The 19,999-nt window shown below is 43.4% G+C and overlaps 1 protein-coding gene across 2 annotated transcripts in view; it reads left to right on the forward strand.

Annotated features, from left to right (window-relative positions):
* Positions 1 to 3,134, forward strand: part of impact (impact RWD domain protein) — a 33,503-nt gene extending 30,369 nt beyond the window's left edge. For both annotated transcript variants that reach the window (XM_079505349.1, XM_079505350.1), the window contains one exon: positions 2,928 to 3,134. In XM_079505349.1, the coding sequence (XP_079361475.1) occupies positions 2,928 to 2,987 (60 nt within the window). In that variant the 3' untranslated portion in view covers positions 2,988 to 3,134. The remainder of the gene's footprint in view (positions 1 to 2,927) is intronic.
* The last annotated feature ends 16,865 nt before the right edge of the window (positions 3,135 to 19,999 follow it).

Raw genomic sequence — 19,999 nt, forward strand, 5'->3', positions numbered from 1 at the left:
TCTCCTTACTGAACTGGCACACTTCGTCGGTCTTGCCTGACACTGGTACACTTAGGTGGTCTTTACACGAGAATGGTGTTCATAGAAAACGGCAAAATAAAGTATCGTTTGCTGGGGTCCATTTAGACGAGAAAGGTGGGGTGAAAACGCAACAAAGTGAAACCACCTCCCAGAGTGGAAATCTTTGAGAACGCCGTTTTATCCCTTCTCTGTGTAAATAGGCAAAACGGTGAATCCGCAAAACTTATGACATCGTGGCTCACGTTGGCTTACAGCGCATATGTTTATTACATTGATGCAGAGCCAGAACTCGCTGGCTGGTACTTCTGACGAACTCGCTGGCTGGTACTTCTGACGTGCAGTCTGTCCTCTGAGCTATACTTTATAGGGTGACGTGACGTCGTGGCCTGACGTCACGCCACTGACCGTTTCCGTGACAACAGTATCTAAACCGTCATCTTGTTAATACTTTTCCTTAGCTAAATGTTTTAAAATCCCACAGACAGACTTCAACCTGGCTTTTCTGGGCAGGTCGTCACTATTACTGTTGTCACACTGTCGAATAATAATAGCAATCAATGTGTAATGAAATTAAAAAAATTAGAGCCATGGAAGGGTAGTGTGGCATGTGATTACCCGTTGTACACATATCTGTACTGTCTTCCTCTCTCTCCCTCTACAGTTGAAAAGTAATGGCATGTAGGATGAGAGCTACGCAGCTATATCTGAAATGTGGCAGACCATGCCTGCATAATCTCACCAAAGAGATCTCAGACCTGTGTGTGCTTGTGTGACAATCCACAAGAGATGGAGAGACAGAGCTAGACAGATTGCTTTCTCAACCCATCTCATCCCTATTATGTCAAATAGGCGAACACTTGGCAAAAAAAGACGATCTATTCTATAAGCTCACAATGTAGAGAGGAAAAAAAGAAAGTATAGACCCCTAGGGCAGTGGTTCTCAAAATGGGGTCCCTGAGGGGGTGCCAGGGGCTCCCCAGTCAAATGATTGATAGTTAGGAACCAAATGGATCCTTGTGTCTGTAATTCCGAGAGCGCATAATGGAACCAAATGGACCCTTCTGTTCATTTTCCTTTTGGCTAATTCCCATCGGGTCACCACAGCGGATCATCTGTTTCCATCTGTTTCTGTTCTGTGCATCTTCCTTCCTCCCCTGTCCTCTCACTGAATGCATAAACCTCCTCTTTGATCCTCCTCTTCTCCTCTTAGCTGCATGGCAACTCCATCTTCATCTTCCTTTTCCCAATGGTACCCCTCATCACATCCAAGAGTGTGTTCCATTTATACATGATCAGAGTTAAGTGTCTCCGCCAGGTCAATGGCATAGCATAGACTGTTTTCGCCCCTGTCCATGTGTGTGTGTGTGTGTGTGTGTACTGTGTTCATGATTTGAGGCATTTTGTTCAAAACGGGCCACTCCTGCAAACTTTAGAAGCCAAACTTAGACAATCAGGATGGAAATGGAATACCAAATGGAGTAATATACTGTATAGAAAGAAAATCCAAAAATTGGTCTCCCGGTGGCGCTCTGGGACGACATGAAAGATTTGGGCCAGAGGTTCTGCTCTGGCCTCACTAGTGGGGTCCGGGGACTCCCAGGGGTCCTTGAAGGGATTCCAGGGGGTCCCCAGCTAAATATATAGCATCGGTAGCTAACAAAACGCCTGCGGTCTCCGAGGCTAGTCGGTAGCGTGCTCGACTTTGAATCACAGGGTTTCTGGGTTCGATTCCGGGCACCGTCAACTCATTAGCTTGTGAGTGGAATGGTTTGGGTAACTAAGGCATGCCATAAGTACTGGGAGCTGACCGTAGGTGTGGCGCTCTACCTCAGCAATCTCCCAGTGTCTAGACCATGGGTGGGTACTATTTTCTTCCAGAGGGCAGTGCGCGAAGTGCCGAAACTTGAAAGACCTACTATTCAATTACTGCATGAATTTGGTTTGATTGATTGATTGATTGAAGTTTTTATTTCACATTATGCAGAATTGGTACATTTCAAACGAAAGCACAAGTCAATACAAAAACTGTTACTTTGTGGACAATCCATGATAAAGCATTACACTTATTTACAACAGGGTCCAGGGTAGGGTAAGGGTTCAGGTGATATTCTTTATGGTTAGGGTAAGGTGATATCATCGGATTTATGTGTGTGACATTTTATTCTGTCTCTAAATCTGTAACTACAGTAACCAAGACAAAAATAAATTTTATTTAAATCCAGGGTGGGTGTTAAGTTGTCACCTTTTCATTATTCTATTTGTACTAGTGTTACCTGTATCTTGGGTTAAAACTTTAATTCTTACTGAGGTGTTGCTATGACAACTCCATGAGTCTCAAAGACAGTATTGCAGAATTCCATCTGTGTTTCTCAATTCATTTCTTGTGTAAAGTGTGGGGAAAACGGTACACAACACTGATGCCATTTCATATTGATTTCCTAATGGTTTGAATGACTTGGGGCAGATTTATTGAAATTTGAGTTTAAATCTTGTGCAACCCGGTTCAGGGGATTGAAAAGGAAATTGGTATTACACCCCCGCTGAAGCCTCAGAAATTGCATCCTGACGGCAACTCAAAGGATGAAAATCTACCTTTTTTTTCTTTTACACTTAAGAGAGAAAATAATTGCAGAAGTAGAAAAATCCTGCAGCACTCCAGATTAGTCTTTTAGGTGCAACGCTCAATAATGCAATAGGAATGATGATATCAGAGGTAAATACATTTGTGAAAATGACATTCATTTCATTGTTTCATTACATTTTAGGAAACTTTAATTACATTGTGGAGCAAGTGGTTCTCAAACCTTTTCATGTCAAGGACCCCGGCCCCAAATTTGACGACAGACCAAATCCAAGTACACATTTCATGTCCTGACTCCTGATGATTTACTGTTGTCTTTTCACAGGACGAGGGAAGCAAATCAGGAGGGAAGAGTAAAAAACTGAAAAGCAAGAAGACTAAATGAATCTGGGAAAAAAGAAAAATAATTAAATGTTGTACAGTTTGACTTGATGCCATGTCATGGTGTTGTGACATCTGAACATTATGTAACGTAATGAGGGGATCCCTCTGAGATTACGGTGAATGTGTATGTGAATTTCCTGCCAATAAATGAAACGGTGTCCATACATTAATATGTGTCCCTCCAAACATGCAACGGGGGCCGATGGCGTGTGTGCGACTGTGCGTGCTTTTGGCGATAATGAGTGTAGTAAGGAAATGCATTGCCGGCATGAGTGTGGAAGGGAGGTGACTTTGGTGGCAATGAGCATTGTTGCGCGGGTGGCTCCGAGGCCGGCGTGACATGAGGAGATAGCGGTGGAACGACGCGGAGGGTAAGTCTGTGACGACACTGCCGTGTGCGTGCAGTGGGTCGGATGGAGGTGCAGTGGTTAGGAGGGCGGGCTTGGCATGACGTAGCTATTGACTTTGGGTTCCTTACCCGTGTTTTGCGCACAACATTCGCTATATATAGATAGATAGATGTAGTTGCATGTGCAATACTTTCCAGAGTCAGTCAATTCTTAGGATGTTTGATTGATTAAAATGTTATTAAAATGGTACTCCCAGTAATTTCGATCCTACTTTAGAACATAAGGAATCCAGTTACAGTAAATCAGGAGCTGAATATTTTAATGTAGTTTGGTGCTTTGCAATTACATTATTATAATTACCATTATCACACAGTCCATCATAAGACAGGGCAGTCTCACGTTCCCATTGCATATGACACCCACTCCAGTATTGTCAGGCGGCAAGATGTCCTTTTAAGGAATACAAAACTGCTCGCCCCAATTCCAACAAGATATCCACGCTTTGGGGGCGAGCCGTGGATGCCTAATGCATATGCGAACACAATTCTACATGTATGGTATAATGTAAATAAGGACACAAATTGTAACAAATGCATTTATTGAAGCTAAGGGGGGTGCGGGCAGCTCAGGGTTATGCAGGGGGGACACTGAGTTGCCTGTGATTCTTTGAAGGGGCGGACGTGCCGACCTCATCATACACCTACAAATGAACAGATATAAGGCACATTAGTTTAGGAATAAATAGGACAGAATACTTTCTAATTTTGAAGAAGGAATGTAAATATCTGATGTCTAAACTTTTGTGTGTGACTTTGACTTTACCTCTGTTTATTCTCATCCTCCTTTCAGGGTGGTGTTCGGGCAAATGAGTTCCCTCTGGGTATAGGCACCCCTTTTATAGTTCCGGGAGGGTGACACCAAGTGGGAAATGGATAGAAGGGGAGATTGGGATGGACTATAATGAATTTAATCATGTATGGGGTGTGTATATATTTCTATGCTAAATGCTAACTGTGCATATGTATTGAGGGTGCATATACATTTAGTAGGCTTATGTAAAATGGCATTGTGTGATTCTAGGGGCAGTATTATGCGTGTCTTAAGTACCAGGTCTTATTACTTAACTTAAGACCTGGAGGCGTGATCAATGCCATTTGGCTATTCTGAGTGGCCAAACAGCATTGACCACACCTCCAGGTCTTAAGTTAAGTCATAAGACCTGGTACTTAAGACACGCATAATACTGCCCTAGGAGTGGGGAATAGTGTTATTGTTACCTGGGGAATGGTATGGGCTAACCAGGTAATGGGTACCCACCCCAAGGGGCCAGTGAGGCTATTCAACGTTGAAGCTCTGGGCCCTAGTGGTAGGAGGAGGGACTACAGGCGGACCCGTGTATTCATGACCGGGAAACCCCGTGCAGCTGGGCTTTAACATTGAACGCTCGGTTGCGCTTCCGCATTTGACCACCAAATGGTCAAATGCGGAAGTAGACGTTCTGAGACGGTACTTCCGGCAGTCTTCCGGGTGCTTCAAAACGCCACTGAGCAACTTCCACTGACATGAATAGCTGGGTGGGCGGAGCTTCGCGCCAGTTCAGTCTCTATCCTTTTATATACTCTGGTACCCACCCTATAAAAGGCAGTCAGTTGTCTCTAACCCGAGTGATGACAGGTTGCATTGAATATGACTGTCAAAGTGATTGAGGAAAACATTGAATAAATAAAGCCTTATTGAAGGTTGCCCTGGACTGGTCTCCACTCATTTATCGCCTTGGCCGCTCGGCACTCTTACACAGTCCAAGGCCCAATCAAATTGGTTTTCTTTTACAGAAGCCCCTCACATTTCTTGGTTACAAAAGGTCAAAAACTGTGAGCTTCAAATGCAAATTGGTTCAGAGCCGTAAGGCCTCACTCACACCTTCGTAACAGACTGATGTACGCTTGTTGTATACAAAGGGTGTGATACATCTTGCCCCAATGCATTTCCAATGGGAGTCACATGGTTTGACACAACATTTGTGTTGTATAAAAATGGTAAAATGGTGCATTTATATAGCGCCTTTATCCAAGGCGCATTACATTCACCCATTCACACACACATTCATACACCGATGGCAGCGGAAACCATGCAAGGCACCAACTAGCACATCGGGAGCAATTAGGGGTTCAGTGTCTTGCCCAAGGACACTTCGACAGTAACTCTGGGGGAGCCCGGGTTCGAACTGGCAACCTTACGGTTACCATCCAGGCACTCTACCCCTGAGCCACCGGGGAGGGGGGCAGTCGAAACACAGCCGAAAGCCATACAACAGCTTGTAGTCCAAAATGTGGACTACAAACCATGTGACTTCCATTGGAAATGCATTGGGGCGGCCATGACACTCACAACATTCATACAACAAGCATGCATCAATGTTGTATGCTAGATCGAAAGGTGTGAGTGAGGCCTTAGTTTATGGAACGCCTGCCAAATTAGTCCCGTCAAGGGTGGATAATGAGATACTAGGAGCATTTGAGGACACAGAGCCCTTCCTACCGAACCACATGACTTTCATCTTGGAGGTGTTTAACTGAAGAGCTGGAGAAGGCCTGCTGGACTCTTCTGAAGCTATCATGAAGAAGTTTACAAACTATATCTGGGGAGAGTACAGGATTGTGTCGTCCGCATGAAGATGTATTGCTGAAAATCCAGTAAGAACTGGCGTTATTGTTTAGGTAAATGGACACCTTTAGTGACAGGGAGGGGAGAGGATATGCTCAGATTAAATATCAATACCCAGTCTGTCAACAAGAATAGTGTGATCAATTCAAAGGTATTATAGATAGAGGGTATATGCACGTGACATCATCGTCAAACCAGGAAGTTATGCGGGAACGCCTACTGAGTACCAAAAAACTACTTTCTGGCCTTGACAGCCCATACATCCAAACAGAAAAGTCCAATATGATTGCATTAAACAACGTTAAACTCACTTTGCCACTCGATTTGCCATTCACTTTATGCATGTGCATACCCTCTATAGATTATTTCCGTTCTGTCTCTCCACATTTCCTGTCTCTCCACTATCACATGGCCTGCATAGTAACTAGATTCATCACATCAGCATCAATATGCATTGTTGTGTGCTAGGGGAATTAAGAATGATTAAAAAGGGATAAAAAAAAAGCCTGACAATAGCAAGTTAAGCAGACATTAAACTGAAGCCAATACAAAACAAATGTTAACCATTTAAAGCAGTGGTTTTCAACCAGTGGTCCGGGGACCGCCAGTTGGTCCCCAGCTAAATGATGGAGAGTAACCAAATGGACCCTTATTAGATCTTGATTTTCATGACATGACACTAATACAAAGTGCCACAGTAGGCCTACAGAATTACCTTTTTGCATTTATTTAAACACAGAACAGAAAAATGCGACATATCTTATATGTGGCTACTTTCCAGGGAAATGACTGATTTGAATTTCAGTGGGTTCGCTTGTCCAGTTGTCTTTCATATGTTGATTAGTGACAAAGTGACATTTGCATTGGTTATGCAAATGTAGGCCTATTAGTTGAAGGAGAGCTTCTCCAAAACAAATGATAAAAAAGAAAAGAAAAACAAGCCCTCATATTTTACCAGCTGCACGCACGCACACACACACACACACACACACACACACACACACACACACACACACACACACACACACACACACACTAGTGGGTTGTTGCTGTCTGCAATGCTATCCCATTGGCAGACAGGTCGGCTAGAGGCAAAAACTGTCTGGTTGCCTAGAGACGAGGCAGCCAATCAGGACGATACGTAGTCAATACAGCAGCCAATGAGAAAGATAGGTCGAGTGGGCGTAAAAAGATGGCAATGTCTCAGTGAAGAGGAGCCATGTTTACACAACATGTTCAAACAGTAGTAAGGCCACTTTGAAATAACGTGTAACCGAGAACCAGGTTTACGGACAGTATAACAGATGATTTATTATTACTATGTTCAGCAGCCTGCTCAGGCTCGCCACACTAGCATGCTGCGCTGTTTGCCAAGCCCCACTTTTTCATTGATGATTTGAAGCATTTAACCCCAGTGCATAGGAGGTTCAGGAGGGTCCGTTGCCACCATGGTACAGTAGGTCTTCATACCCTGGGTCCCGGATGTAGTGATGCTTTTGTTTGGGCCCGGCTGTCTCCCACTTCTGCTTCCAAGATCTCACCAGCCATGCGTTGAGACAGCTCCTCAAGGATAGAACGGAACATGCTTTCAGGCTGTGACCCCCCCCCCCCCCCCCCCCCCCAAATGAAATAATCAAATTTGAACCTGCACCCTGACATGCACTAGGAATTGTAGGAGTTGAGGCATTACATTGTAATAATTACTCTGAGGACTCGCATCACTCAGCTAATATAGTGACTTCAAGCACCTCACATCCACATCATCGAGGACTAGCACACCGGTCACGCTGTGAAGCTGGCACATAGAAATGCCTTTCAATGTGGAACGCCTACCAACAGCCGTTAAAATATGTGAATCCCAAAACTGGCCCCCCTTTTAACTCCTGCACTTTAATGGTTATGTGCACATTTGTACTTCGGTATCTGCTATGTGAACTGTTTATGTTTTATCTGTACTGTTTCATTGTTTAATATACTGTCTATGCTGCAACCCAATTTGCCCTTCAGGGACACTAAATAAACTTGAACCTTGAACCCCCCCCCCCTCTTCCCTCTATTCAGGAAACATACAACAGACGTTGCATCAGCCATTGTTTCAGAGTCTACCAACATATGTTGGTTATTGTCATCATTAAAGGCTGCACAATTTACATATAGGCAGAGGCTCAAATTACATAGCACAACAACGGGATGAGAGACAGAGAGAGACACCATCCTACCACACTGGATTTGTTATAAAGAATAAAATATACATATATGACATACGTATGTTAAATGTATATATCCGTCGCCTTCTGACATTTATCTTACCATTCCCACAACAATATACAGAAAAACATGGCATGGACATAGTTTGAATGGTGATTAATCATGATTAATTAAACTTTTTAATCGTTTGACAGCCCTAATTTAGATAGGCCTACATGTGTCTATAGGAGCACTTTTGACCCTGCAGCATAAATGATTGGAGAAGACCAGACATGTCCTTATTTCTGTATAACATATAAGCAATATGTGTGCAGTCAAAACTCAGTAGTGGAGCTTTTGCTTGGCATCCCAAAATAACTACACTTCCCAGAGTCAAAACACAAAATGGCCGCTGCTCATTAAGAGCACCTGAAGACTTTAAAAGGCCACACAAACAGAAACCAGCAAGAGAAGAAGCTCCAAGTTCTTTCAGGAGTCGAGTTCAACCCCAAAGACGCCAATGGTCTGTTAAAATGTTTATATACTTGCATGTTTGAAATGCTACTTTATGGTTTAACTGCAGTGCTACCAAATTGGATAAGGAACACATTGCAGCATTACCTGCTATGTGTTACTTTGGGCACACTGCTGTGTTCAAACACACTTGACAGTGTTTGGGAAATTAATTCATTTGTGTTTAAAGTATAAATTACAAAAGAATAAGCCAAAGTTAGAAATGTTAAGTTTATTGAAAATTACTGAAATGTGGACAATTCATGGTTCACCGTGCTAAAGGTTTAAATGCCTATTTGGAAAAGAGCTGATCTACAAATCAATGATCAGCTATTTATCTATTTGTGTTCCAAGTGCTTAGATGTTCACTTGAGTTGAAACATGTATCTATTCCATTTAAAAGGGTTTAAATGGTTAATTTAAAATGTTTACTTTAATCATTTGTCTAAAATATTAACTTAAGTTTAAAAGACCTAATTTAACATTGAATTGTTTAAGAGACATTTGCTTGTTTAAAATACTTTATTACTTAAAAACAAGAATTGTTGAAGAAAACTAATTGATTGGAAATTTGTTTGAAGATCATTTGATTGTTTGGCAATGTTGTTAACCTTATTTTTCTCTGTTTGAAGGTTTACAACCTGATTCAAGAAGCCAACCAATGAAACCAACAGCATAAAAGAGAGTTGGATCAATAAAAGTGGATTGAGTTGGGAAACTGAGTTGTGTCCTTGTCCTGATGATATTTCATCGCAATGTGGCTCCGTAATATACGACACACATGCACGCATAAATGCACACGCGAGCACACACACAGCATATCTTTTTTTTTTAAAGGAAAAACTAACTGACAGACAAAGACAGGCAGAGGATGAAAAGCAGGGAGCTCAGTGCCAGCAGTTATATGGGGACACCGACAACAGTTAACAGTGAATAGTTATTGGGACATAACAGATGGTGCTTTCATGTTCAGTCAATCAGTCTGTTTTCACTGATTAAATGAATGCTGTGTACAGAATAATTAGTTTACGGGGGTGATGCTCTCGACTGCTGCTTTCAAAAATTTGTCTGTCGGGTGTAACTGATACATAAATTGTCAAGATAACAGATAAGGGAAGGCCAATTAGTTGCATATAAAATGCAGAAGGGACAATTAATGATTCACCAAGGATATAAAGGACTGTATAACTATAAAAATACTTTTGAGAAAGTACTCAGAGTACTTATGAATACTCAGCACCACAACACTAGGCAGAGAGCCTCTGACAATGGTAGATGACAAAGTTAACAGGATTACTTTAAGCAGAAAGATCAACATCCAAATGTTGATCTGAGCAGGAAATACTCTTTTAGAAAAAATACCTAAGTACCCAATAAAAGATGAGACCACCAGGAAGAAGGATTGTCCAGTCGAGCAGAATATGATTAATGTTGATTCATTTTCAGATCAGAGAGACAGAACAGATCCACATACAGCCAAATTACAAAATCTCTCACCCTGTGCAACAAAAGCACAGGGTTCTCTCTCTCTAACAATTCATTTCACAGGCATTAATACTGTAGAATACGTCAATTGTTGATACACATTCATTGGCGGAATAGACAGTTAATTTCCACGCTGGCACTGGTTGTCAAGCGCTCATTGGACCAGCACATGGATGATGAGACTGGTATTGTGACAGCTCCCTTGGTTCCGTCATTGAGGGCCATAGACCGGGAAAGCACTGAGGCTGGCGTTGCTATGGCAACCTGAAGATAACATTTCTTTCCCCGCTAGCGGTGAACTCTTAACAGAGAAAAGCCTGGCTATCTACTTTCTCACTAGGCATCAAGGTCAAACACATGCAGTCCCACATCAAAACAGACCTCTCAGTATGCGAGTTAACTTGACTGGGGACAGACAGTATGGAGACTGACTAAGATATTAAATCTGAAGGTGGCGTCAGGAAATCCATAATATATATATGATATAATAATATAAAGGATAATATAGGTCTGAGATGATTAGGCCTGTGGATGGTGACATGACATAAATAGGATAAGGAGAACACGGTCTGGGCCAAAGGGAACATTGACACAAGTCCACAAAAATACCAAACTAACAGATCTACCATAACTCAAAATTATCTATCAGTAACCTCATATCATATGTGAACAAAACAAACTGTTCAAATGTGCTGCTTCACGTAGCGTTTCAAGCTCATATCTGCTGCTTTTGATGCTTTCTTGTGACAAAATCAAGTAGGGTATTAATATTTATGAAAAAGGCCTGCCTGACAGCAATGAAATATGAGCATTAGTCCAGGTTGTTTTTATGCCAGAAAAATCCTCATGGGTCATTTGATTTGTGCAATTTTAACCAAATGGATACATGTGTGCAATCTCAAGAACAAATTAACAATGAGAATTTGACTGCGTAGGCAGAGCGATTTACATTTAAGCAATAACAAAGCAAGGCATACATCACATAAAAGTAGTTATCATGGAACATGCGTAAGCTAAGAACGTAACAGTGGAATATCTATGTAATGAAAGTATACATATTATACTAGATACATATGTACTATAAAGTGCTATGACTACATAAAATGCAATTCTAGTGCTGTCTACGTAACATGCTATAAGTCTGTATAAAATGCTATCTAAGGCTGAGCTCACACGGTCGCAACACTGATTTTTGTTGTGAGTGTCATGGCCGCCCCCAATGCATTTCCAATGGAGGTCACATGGTCTGTTGTATGGCTTTCAGCTGTGTTTCGACTGCGCCCCTCCCCCTCATACAACACAATGTTGTGTCAAACCATGTGACTCCCATTGGGAATGCATTGGGCCATTGCGGCCATGACACAACACAACATTCATCCAACAAGCATAGAGCGTCGCAGTCCCGCCTCCTACCCTGGACCAGGAAATGAAACCCAATGCATTATTCTCATAGACATTTCTTAAAGTATTTATTTAAAGACGGTTACGCCGCGGACAAAGCCAACTCGAGTCGTGACAACTCATGACAACACAAACAATATTTTGGACCAAACAAATAATTAGAAAGAAGAAAAAAACGGCAGGTTACAAAACTTTTTTTGTTGTTTTTCTTCTTTGTAATTATTTGTTTGGTCCAAAATATTGTTTGTGTTGTCATGAGTTGTCACGACTCGAGTTGGCTTTGTCCGCGGCGTAACCGTCTTTAAATAAATACTTTAAGAAATGTCTATGAGAATAATGCATTGGGTTTCATTTCCTGGTCCAGGGTAGGAGGCGGGACTGCGACGGTCTATAGAGCACTGCATTAACCGTGTGAGCTCAGCCTTAGTCTACATGAAGTGCTATCTAAGGGGCTAGGGCATGTGTTGCATGCCATGATGGAGTCTGAAAAGGTGGGTTTTCAGACTACGGTGGAAGATTGGGAGTGAGGCTGCAGTTCTGATTGTAATGGGAAGTGCATTCCATAGTTTTGGAGCTACTTCCAGCTTCCCTGCGTTGGCTGATCTGAGTGAGCGCAAAGGTATTGGGGGTCTGTGAGTCTGTAATTTCGGGGTCCATAACATGAAATAGTTTGAGAACCACTGTTCAGACTTCATGTGTTTCCTTAAAGGTTGCATTAGTGCAGGGGGCCAGGGGCCAATACTGATATTTTCACAAATTGGTACCACCTAAAGGGGCCGTACATTTTTGGTATCTTTGTGTTCCTACATGTCTCTAGTTTATATTTTGTATGTCATACCAAAATATAAACTAGAGACATGTAGGAAGACGAAAATACAAACATTTTACGGCCACCAAAATGGTACCAAAATCTGGCCTTGCCCCTGGACTACAGTAGGCTATTGGCCTTCAAATATCCCTGTTACGGTTGAACGTTTTCCCTGTTTGGTGAAAAAGAAAAGGTTTATAACATTTTAACTTTGCAATTTACAGCAGTTATTATTCTGCTATCCAGATACAGAATATTGAATATATTGTAGGCTATTTAATGTCTTTCATTTGATTGCGACTGTAGGTCGCAGATTACTATGAAGACCTGCAAAACCTGTCCATCCGACTGTCCAACGGCGTCGACTGCGGGAGTGCTTGGTAGCTGAAGCACCCACACACACAATAGGAACCCAAATAGCACCCCCTGAAGCTCCCCTCCCCCTGGTCCCCCATTTTGTCACGTAGGCACACAACTCTCACAACTTTACGGGGGGTGGTGGGGGTTGCCTGTTCCCTGTTCACAGAACAGGTATTCTGTATTCAAATGCTAATACGGTGGCTTTTGTTTCACACCGCCCGTTTACCAAGCAGTAACGACGTGACGGCGCAGTGACTGGACGATGAGGGCGCACAGCCGCACATATCAAGCTAATTGGAAAGACTTTTCCGTGGATCACGCCTCCATATATGGCTGTCAGTCGACTCAGTCCATCATGCCTCGTGACATGTCACGCCACCATATATGGTCGTCAGTCCGCCACGCCTCGTGACACGCTTCATATATGGCCGTCTCCATATATGAAGATCACGACACTGACCTCATCAAACCCTGGATCTGCATATATGGAGCCGGCCAGCAACTCTACATCTGACCTCAAACCCTTAAATCTCCATATATGGAGCTGACCTGTTCCGACATTCCATATGTTGATCCCTCCCCACCCGTCCTTCCTCTTCGATGTCTCCATTTTGACTGATACCTGTCGATTCAAACTCTAGACGGGCCTGCCCCAAAGTTATTAGTGCAGCTGCGCTCGGCAGCCGGCAAAAACTAGAGTTCTCAACGGGGCGACTGTGGCTCAAGAGGTAGAGCAGGTCGTCCAATGATCCATGGGTCGGCGGTTCGAATCCCGGCTCCTCCTGTCTACATGTCGAAGTGTCCTTGGGCAAGACACTGAACCCCAAATTGCTCCCGATGTGCTGGTTGGTACCTTGCATGGCTTCCGCCGCAATCGGTGTATGAATGTGTGTGTGTGAATGTAATGCACAATCTATGTAAAGCGCCTTGGATAAAGGCGCTATATAAATGCACCATTTACCATTTACCAGGCCCTAAAATGAAGACACTGCCCCCGCTGCCACCCTTAGATCTCCATATATGGAGCTAACCTGTTCTGACATTCCATAGGTTGATCTGACCTCATCAAACCCTGTACACTCAAGACACGCTCCATATATGGCCAGACCTCATCAAACCCTGCACTCAAGTTACTTCCCCCGCTACCACTCTTACATCTCCATATGGAGCTGACCTGTTCTTCATGTTCTTCATGTTGATCTGGCCTCATCAAACCCTGTACACTATAGACACACTCCATACTGTATATGGCCAGTACAGAATTCATTCCATATGTTGAACTGACCCCCCATGCCAAAGCGCCAGCACTCGCCCAGCAGTCTGCCGTCATCCAGGCGGATGCGTGCACACGACCTCTCCCTAAACGCTTCTCGCCCTCAAGGCATCTTACTGGCTCCCCAAGTAAAATCCTAGGTTTTGTACAGAAGTAACATGGTAGGCTACGTGGTAAAATGACTGAATTCGGGATATAGCCTATATGATACCAGTAGTCCTATACGATACCAGTAGTAGCCTACTACTGGTATCGTATAGGCTATATCCCAAATTTTGTATTAAATAATTTATTATTATTATTATTTTAAAATATGCGATATGCATAATAAGAGTACTATGTTCATGTTGTGTTTACAATAATTTGAAAGTCCTGCATGACAGCAGAAGAGACAAACACAGTGACAAACACACACACACACACACACACACACACACACACACACACACACACACACACACACACTCAATGAGTCAATAGCCTACACAGGTGGAACAAATTAATGAACGAGAGACAGCTAACGAGCAAGCTACACTCTCGTCTTAGCTGCCTGCCAGCAAGCTTACAGAGACATTGGGAAGCATTTTTGGTCTGACAAAACAGACAGTCGTACAGGTACTCACAATTACCATGTTTTGATGAGCTCGCATATCAGCTGATTTCGCGGAGCACATGTCAGAGCCACTTGACGCTCTGTGTGTGCGTGTGTGTGTGTGCGTGCGTGTTGGGAGAATGTGTTGTTGGGAGAGACGAGAGAGATTGATAAGCCCTTTCCACACCTAAGCGCAAAACGGTCGACAGCCACGCACTTCTTAAGCTCTGCGCAGCTTAAATTCCGAGTTTTTAGACAGCTGGTGGATGGAAAAGAAGCTCCACCTCCGCGGACATTTTGCGCGGAAGAGAGCGTTTCCGGGAATCTGGGCGTCGCGCAAAAAGTCTGCGGAGGTGGAGCTTCTTTTCCATCCACCAGCTGTCTAAAAACTCAGAATTTAAGCTGTGCGCAGCCGAGAACGTGCGCGGCTCTTTCCATAGTGTGGCAGCACCTATAGAGAGGGCGCTGCGCTCTCTTCAGCGCTGCGCGCTAATCATGTTCAAGGCGGATATCTCATGTTGAATTGCAGCCTGGTTAAAAGCACTCGTAGAAATTAATTAATTAGAAACAAATGGTCCGGATGTTCGCTCGAAAATTCCTGCCGAAGTTCGAGTCCTAAAAACAGGGCTAGGGTACAGCCTTTAGTAGGCCATCATGTTTAGATTTTTTTTTCCTTACCATCTTACCATTTTAATATTGTTTGATATTTTCTTCCTGTGAAGTGTTTTTAGTTATGTCCAGGCCCGGTTCTTCCTACAGGCCTCGAGCGCCATGGGGGAGGGGCGCCAAAAAAACAAACAAAAAAAAAACCTTTTTTTATTTTATTTATTTTTATTTTTATTTTTATTTATTTTTACTCTGTCCCAACTCTGTCTGCCCAGTGTCCCCCCAGTGCCCCCCCAGTGCTTTTTAACTTTTTTTTTTTTTTTTTTTTACTCTGTCCCAACTCTGTCTGCCCAGTGTCCCCCCAGTGCCCCCCCAGTGCTTCCCCAGTGCCTCCCCAGTACCTCCCCAGTGTCTCCCCAGTGCCAGTGCCTCCACAGAGCCTCCCCAGTGTCCCCACAGTGCCTCCCCAATGGACCCCCAGTGCCTCCACAGTGTCCCCACTGTCCCCCCAGTGCCTCCACAGTGTCTCCTCAATTTTTGGGACAGAGTAAAAAATAAAAAAAATAAAAAAAAAATAAAAAAAAAAAATCCTGCTTGGGGCGCCAGATTGCTCAGGACCGGCCCTGGTTATGTCACTGTGCACTCCATTCCACTCCATTCCTATTCCATATTAATTCAGCCTCTGGACAAATTTGCATCTGAGGCACACATAGGAAAATGCAATTTTGTTTAGTATGCAGGGCAGGATAGTGTTGACACTATCCTGCCCTGCATACTAAACACGTTAACTAACAGACAGGAGGACATGGCCCAATTGTCTCTTTGGCTTTCATCCAGGTTCACCACAATAGCTGAATTTTATGCATTGTTGTGTGCAAGGGAAAGAATATTAAATTAACTAGTCCTGTACGTGCCCGTCGGCCACCGGCCTACTTGAGAACGATGCAACTTGGGAACCTAATAATACCCGTTGTCAACTGGTCATAGCACCCGTTTTAACTATCTGTCTGTGTCCCTTTTGTGCCCATACTGTATATGGAGATCTCTGTATCTGTCTGTGCCCGAAGAGTGCAAACTGACTGTGAAAAGTGTAGTGGTTAAGTAATCAATTTGCAGGTGTGGGGTTGCCATGGCAATCAATTGGCTGATGCAGAGGCTGGAAATTGCACAGGTGAGGGGCCTTAGGCTGATTAGGCCCACTGGCAGAGCCTGAGGTTCTGGAGAACCGTGGCACTATACCGGGCACTGCACTCCCTGTGGGGGTGTGGAACGTGTGTGTCGAATGTGAAGTCGGTGGGGCAAACGGCTCTCGAGTTACGTGCATTACAACCGTACACACAGACACGCAGAGACGTGGCGCATTTATAGTAGGATTTGTATCAGGTCGCAGCAGTGGCGGCACAGACATTTAGAGGGGCAGGTGCTCAAGTGAAAAAAGGGCACCTTGTGCAGCGTGTGGAACCGGGCGGTTGCCTTAATACTTAATTGTGTGAGATTTATAGATTTTGGGGCATAAATAATATATTAGAAGCTTTTTATCAAGAGTTGATCAATGTCACCATGGTCCACATCCTGTACAGTGTACACTGTACAATTTGTTTTTCTTCTTTTTTCAAAAGGGCACATTGCTGTCCAGAGGGAAAAGGGCAGGTGCTCTACCACCACCTAGTGTGTATCTGTGCACGCCACTGGGTCGCAGGTCTCATCAACAGACAGTTGATGAGACTTTCTCATCACGTTTTCCTCATCGGCTGGCTGGCCAGCGAGTGCCCTCTGGACTAAAGCAGCTACTGTAGGGTCTGCAACCTTTTTGAAACAAAAGTCAAAGTGCCATGTTTTTATTTACGCGATTGTCAAGGTGCCATTATTGTCAACATTAATTCTAATGACCACTCCACGAATGTTCCCTTTTCCCTTCTTTTTAAATATTTTCTCTCACATTGTTATAATAATAATCAATAATGACCCCCAAGTTCTTTACTATACTGTTACTTAGTTTCTACGGTCAGGTTGCCAAGTCTGCTTATTATTGATTCTTTCTGCTCACTAGAACCGATTATGAGAACTTCTGTCTTATCCTCATTTAGCTTGAGAAAGTTCTTACTCATACAGCATTTGATGCTAGACAGACAGGTCAACAACGGGTCTAAAGCACAGGGATCACCTGGAGCTACAGCTAGTTGTTAACTTGTTGGGTATCATTAGCATAATTATGGAAATTCACTCCGTGATTGGTAATAAGTTCTCCCAACGGCAGTATGTGCATGCAGGGAGAACAATTAAGGTCATGAGACTATCTTCCAGACTCTCTGCAGCAACTGCGTCAACTTTGGGAGTGCCTGAGGGCTTGGGCACCCACTGAAAAAAGAATAAGGCAAATAGCACCCACTGAGATTAAGGCTGAAGATCCCCTCCCCCTGGTCATTTTGTCACGTAGGCACACACCTTTACGGTGTTCACAGAACAGGTATTCAAATGCTAATACGGTGGCTTTGTTCCAGTGACCGCACGGTTCATTCCCACTCCGTCTCCTGCAGCAACACAACACTAACACAGTCAGCGGAGAGGCTGCTGTCTGTGTACCGTCGGCCCGTCTGTAAAGAGCCATGAGTCGGGAGGGGAGGGGAGGGCAGCAACACCGCCGGCCAATCTCCACACTGACTTGAGACTTGACAAACAGAGCCATCTCAGCAAAAATATCCCAAAACAATGTCCGGGGAACAGAACTGTTCCCTTTCCTCAGACTACTTTTACTTTAATTAAAAGGTAAGATGCAGTGGCTGTAATTTGGTCAAGGATCTTGCTTTCGTGAGCAATGGTGTACGAGATTGGTAATACATTGGTCAAATCATGAGATTGTTAGACCATCTGGGGGAAATAAATAAATAAATCTGCGTCGTCCCACCTAGCTAAAGGTAAAATCCACCCGCCGCTTATGGCTGAAACAATTTAATTATTTACTGTTGATCATGCTGAAATGTTGAAACAAGATGCTGAAACAATTTAATGTGTTCGTTAATTGTTGTGAACTGAAAGCGCGCACCACTGTATTTATTAGCAAACTGTAAATAAAGTACCAAAAAAAAGGTTTTTTCCCCGCTGCGGCCGGGGGGGGGGGGGTGGCAGGGAGGCGGGGTGGCTGGGGGGCGGGGCGGGGGGCACCCACTGCCGTTATAGGAACCTGCCGCCCCTGCTCTGTAGTCAAAGTTCCAAGTTTTAATGAATGTAGAATTATGTGCAGGATGTAATTTACATACAAATAGAGATACTTTATTTATTTGAGCACATTTTTACCAGTGGCTTGAAAAGCACTGGTCTATGAATACCCATGACAACTTCCACATATTCACCTGTTTCCTAGGCTGTGTGTTTTCCACTTCCTGTCGATTTGATCCAATGAAACTGGTCAGATGACCAATGATATCCAATGAAATCGACAGGAAGTGGAAAACACACAGCCTAGGAAACAGGTGAATAGAGTTGACATATCGTCATACTGACGCGTACTTCTGATTGGCTGCCTTTCTACGAAACCCATAGAGGGGGGGACGCAACAAGACACGTTTAATGCCATAGTCTAAATGGTCGCGCGAGCGCCGCTGCCATGATGCCTCAGCGCACCGGGGAGCACACCGGATTAGATCAATAAAAATAAATATTTACATTTCATAGCACAATTCTGGAGATATAAGGCAGCCACTGGTAATTAACTGATAATAAGATAAGATAAGATAAGATAAGATAAGATAAGATCTTTATTGTCACTGTATGAGACATACAACAAAATTCCGTTTAGTGCAACCCCAACATATAGTATCAACAGAGAGAACACAAAGGACAAAGAAAAAGAAACACTGATGGGGTAACTTCATGGCATAAAACTGTTAGTCCGTCATAGTCCAGTCCAGTCAAGTCATCTAAATCCATTAATAAGTATCCTAATGCACCGTTAAAATAGTAGTAAAATACGCCAATAAAAGAAAAAGTAGATAAAATAAGGGGGACCACATAATCACAAATTTAAATAGATGGAACAGAGTCCGAAGTTCATGTGCAATTCATCATCAGTATAGGGGGGAGGGGGGACCATGGGGGAATATATTACTATATACTATTGCACTTGCCCATATGCCATTGCATATTATATACTATATCCTATTGCATTTGCCCATAGTCTATATTGCACTTGCCAGTTAGGAGTTGCGTGTATGCGAACCGAGCAGTGTTTTCACTGTGCACGTGTGTGTGTGTGCACGCGTGTGCGTGCGCGTATGTAAACTGAGCAATGTTTTCACAGCCTTTGGAAAAAAGCTGTTGGACAGCCTGTTGGTTCTAGCCTTGATGACCTTCAGCCTTCTGGATAAGTTCTTGTTTTAAATAGTTTACCAAAACTCCTCACACTTATGAGTATGAATCCCACCAACGTTCTGGGTTAGACCTGCCTTATACCATGTGTCTGATTGGCTCCCGGGCAGGCTGATCGAGGTTAGGTTTAGGGTTAAGGTTAGGTTTAGGCATATAGTTTTACTGAGGTTAGGTTTAGGGTTAGGATTAGGTTTAGGCATAGTTGCAAAAATGAGAACTGTCAATCACAGCGACAACTGCAGGCCAATCACAGAAGGGGCTCCCTATAACGCCAGTGGGATACATAATCACACGCCAGGCATCACCCTCCTTGGTGCCAATGTTGGCACCAGTGCCAAAGGTTGCCTACACCTGCTCTAGAGTGTATGTATGTATTAATTTACGATAAAACAATATGGAGATAAGAGGT

Source organism: Electrona antarctica, assembly GCF_951216825.1.
Source record: "Electrona antarctica genome assembly, chromosome: 7".
NCBI classification, from domain to species: Eukaryota; Metazoa; Chordata; class Actinopteri; order Myctophiformes; family Myctophidae; genus Electrona; species Electrona antarctica.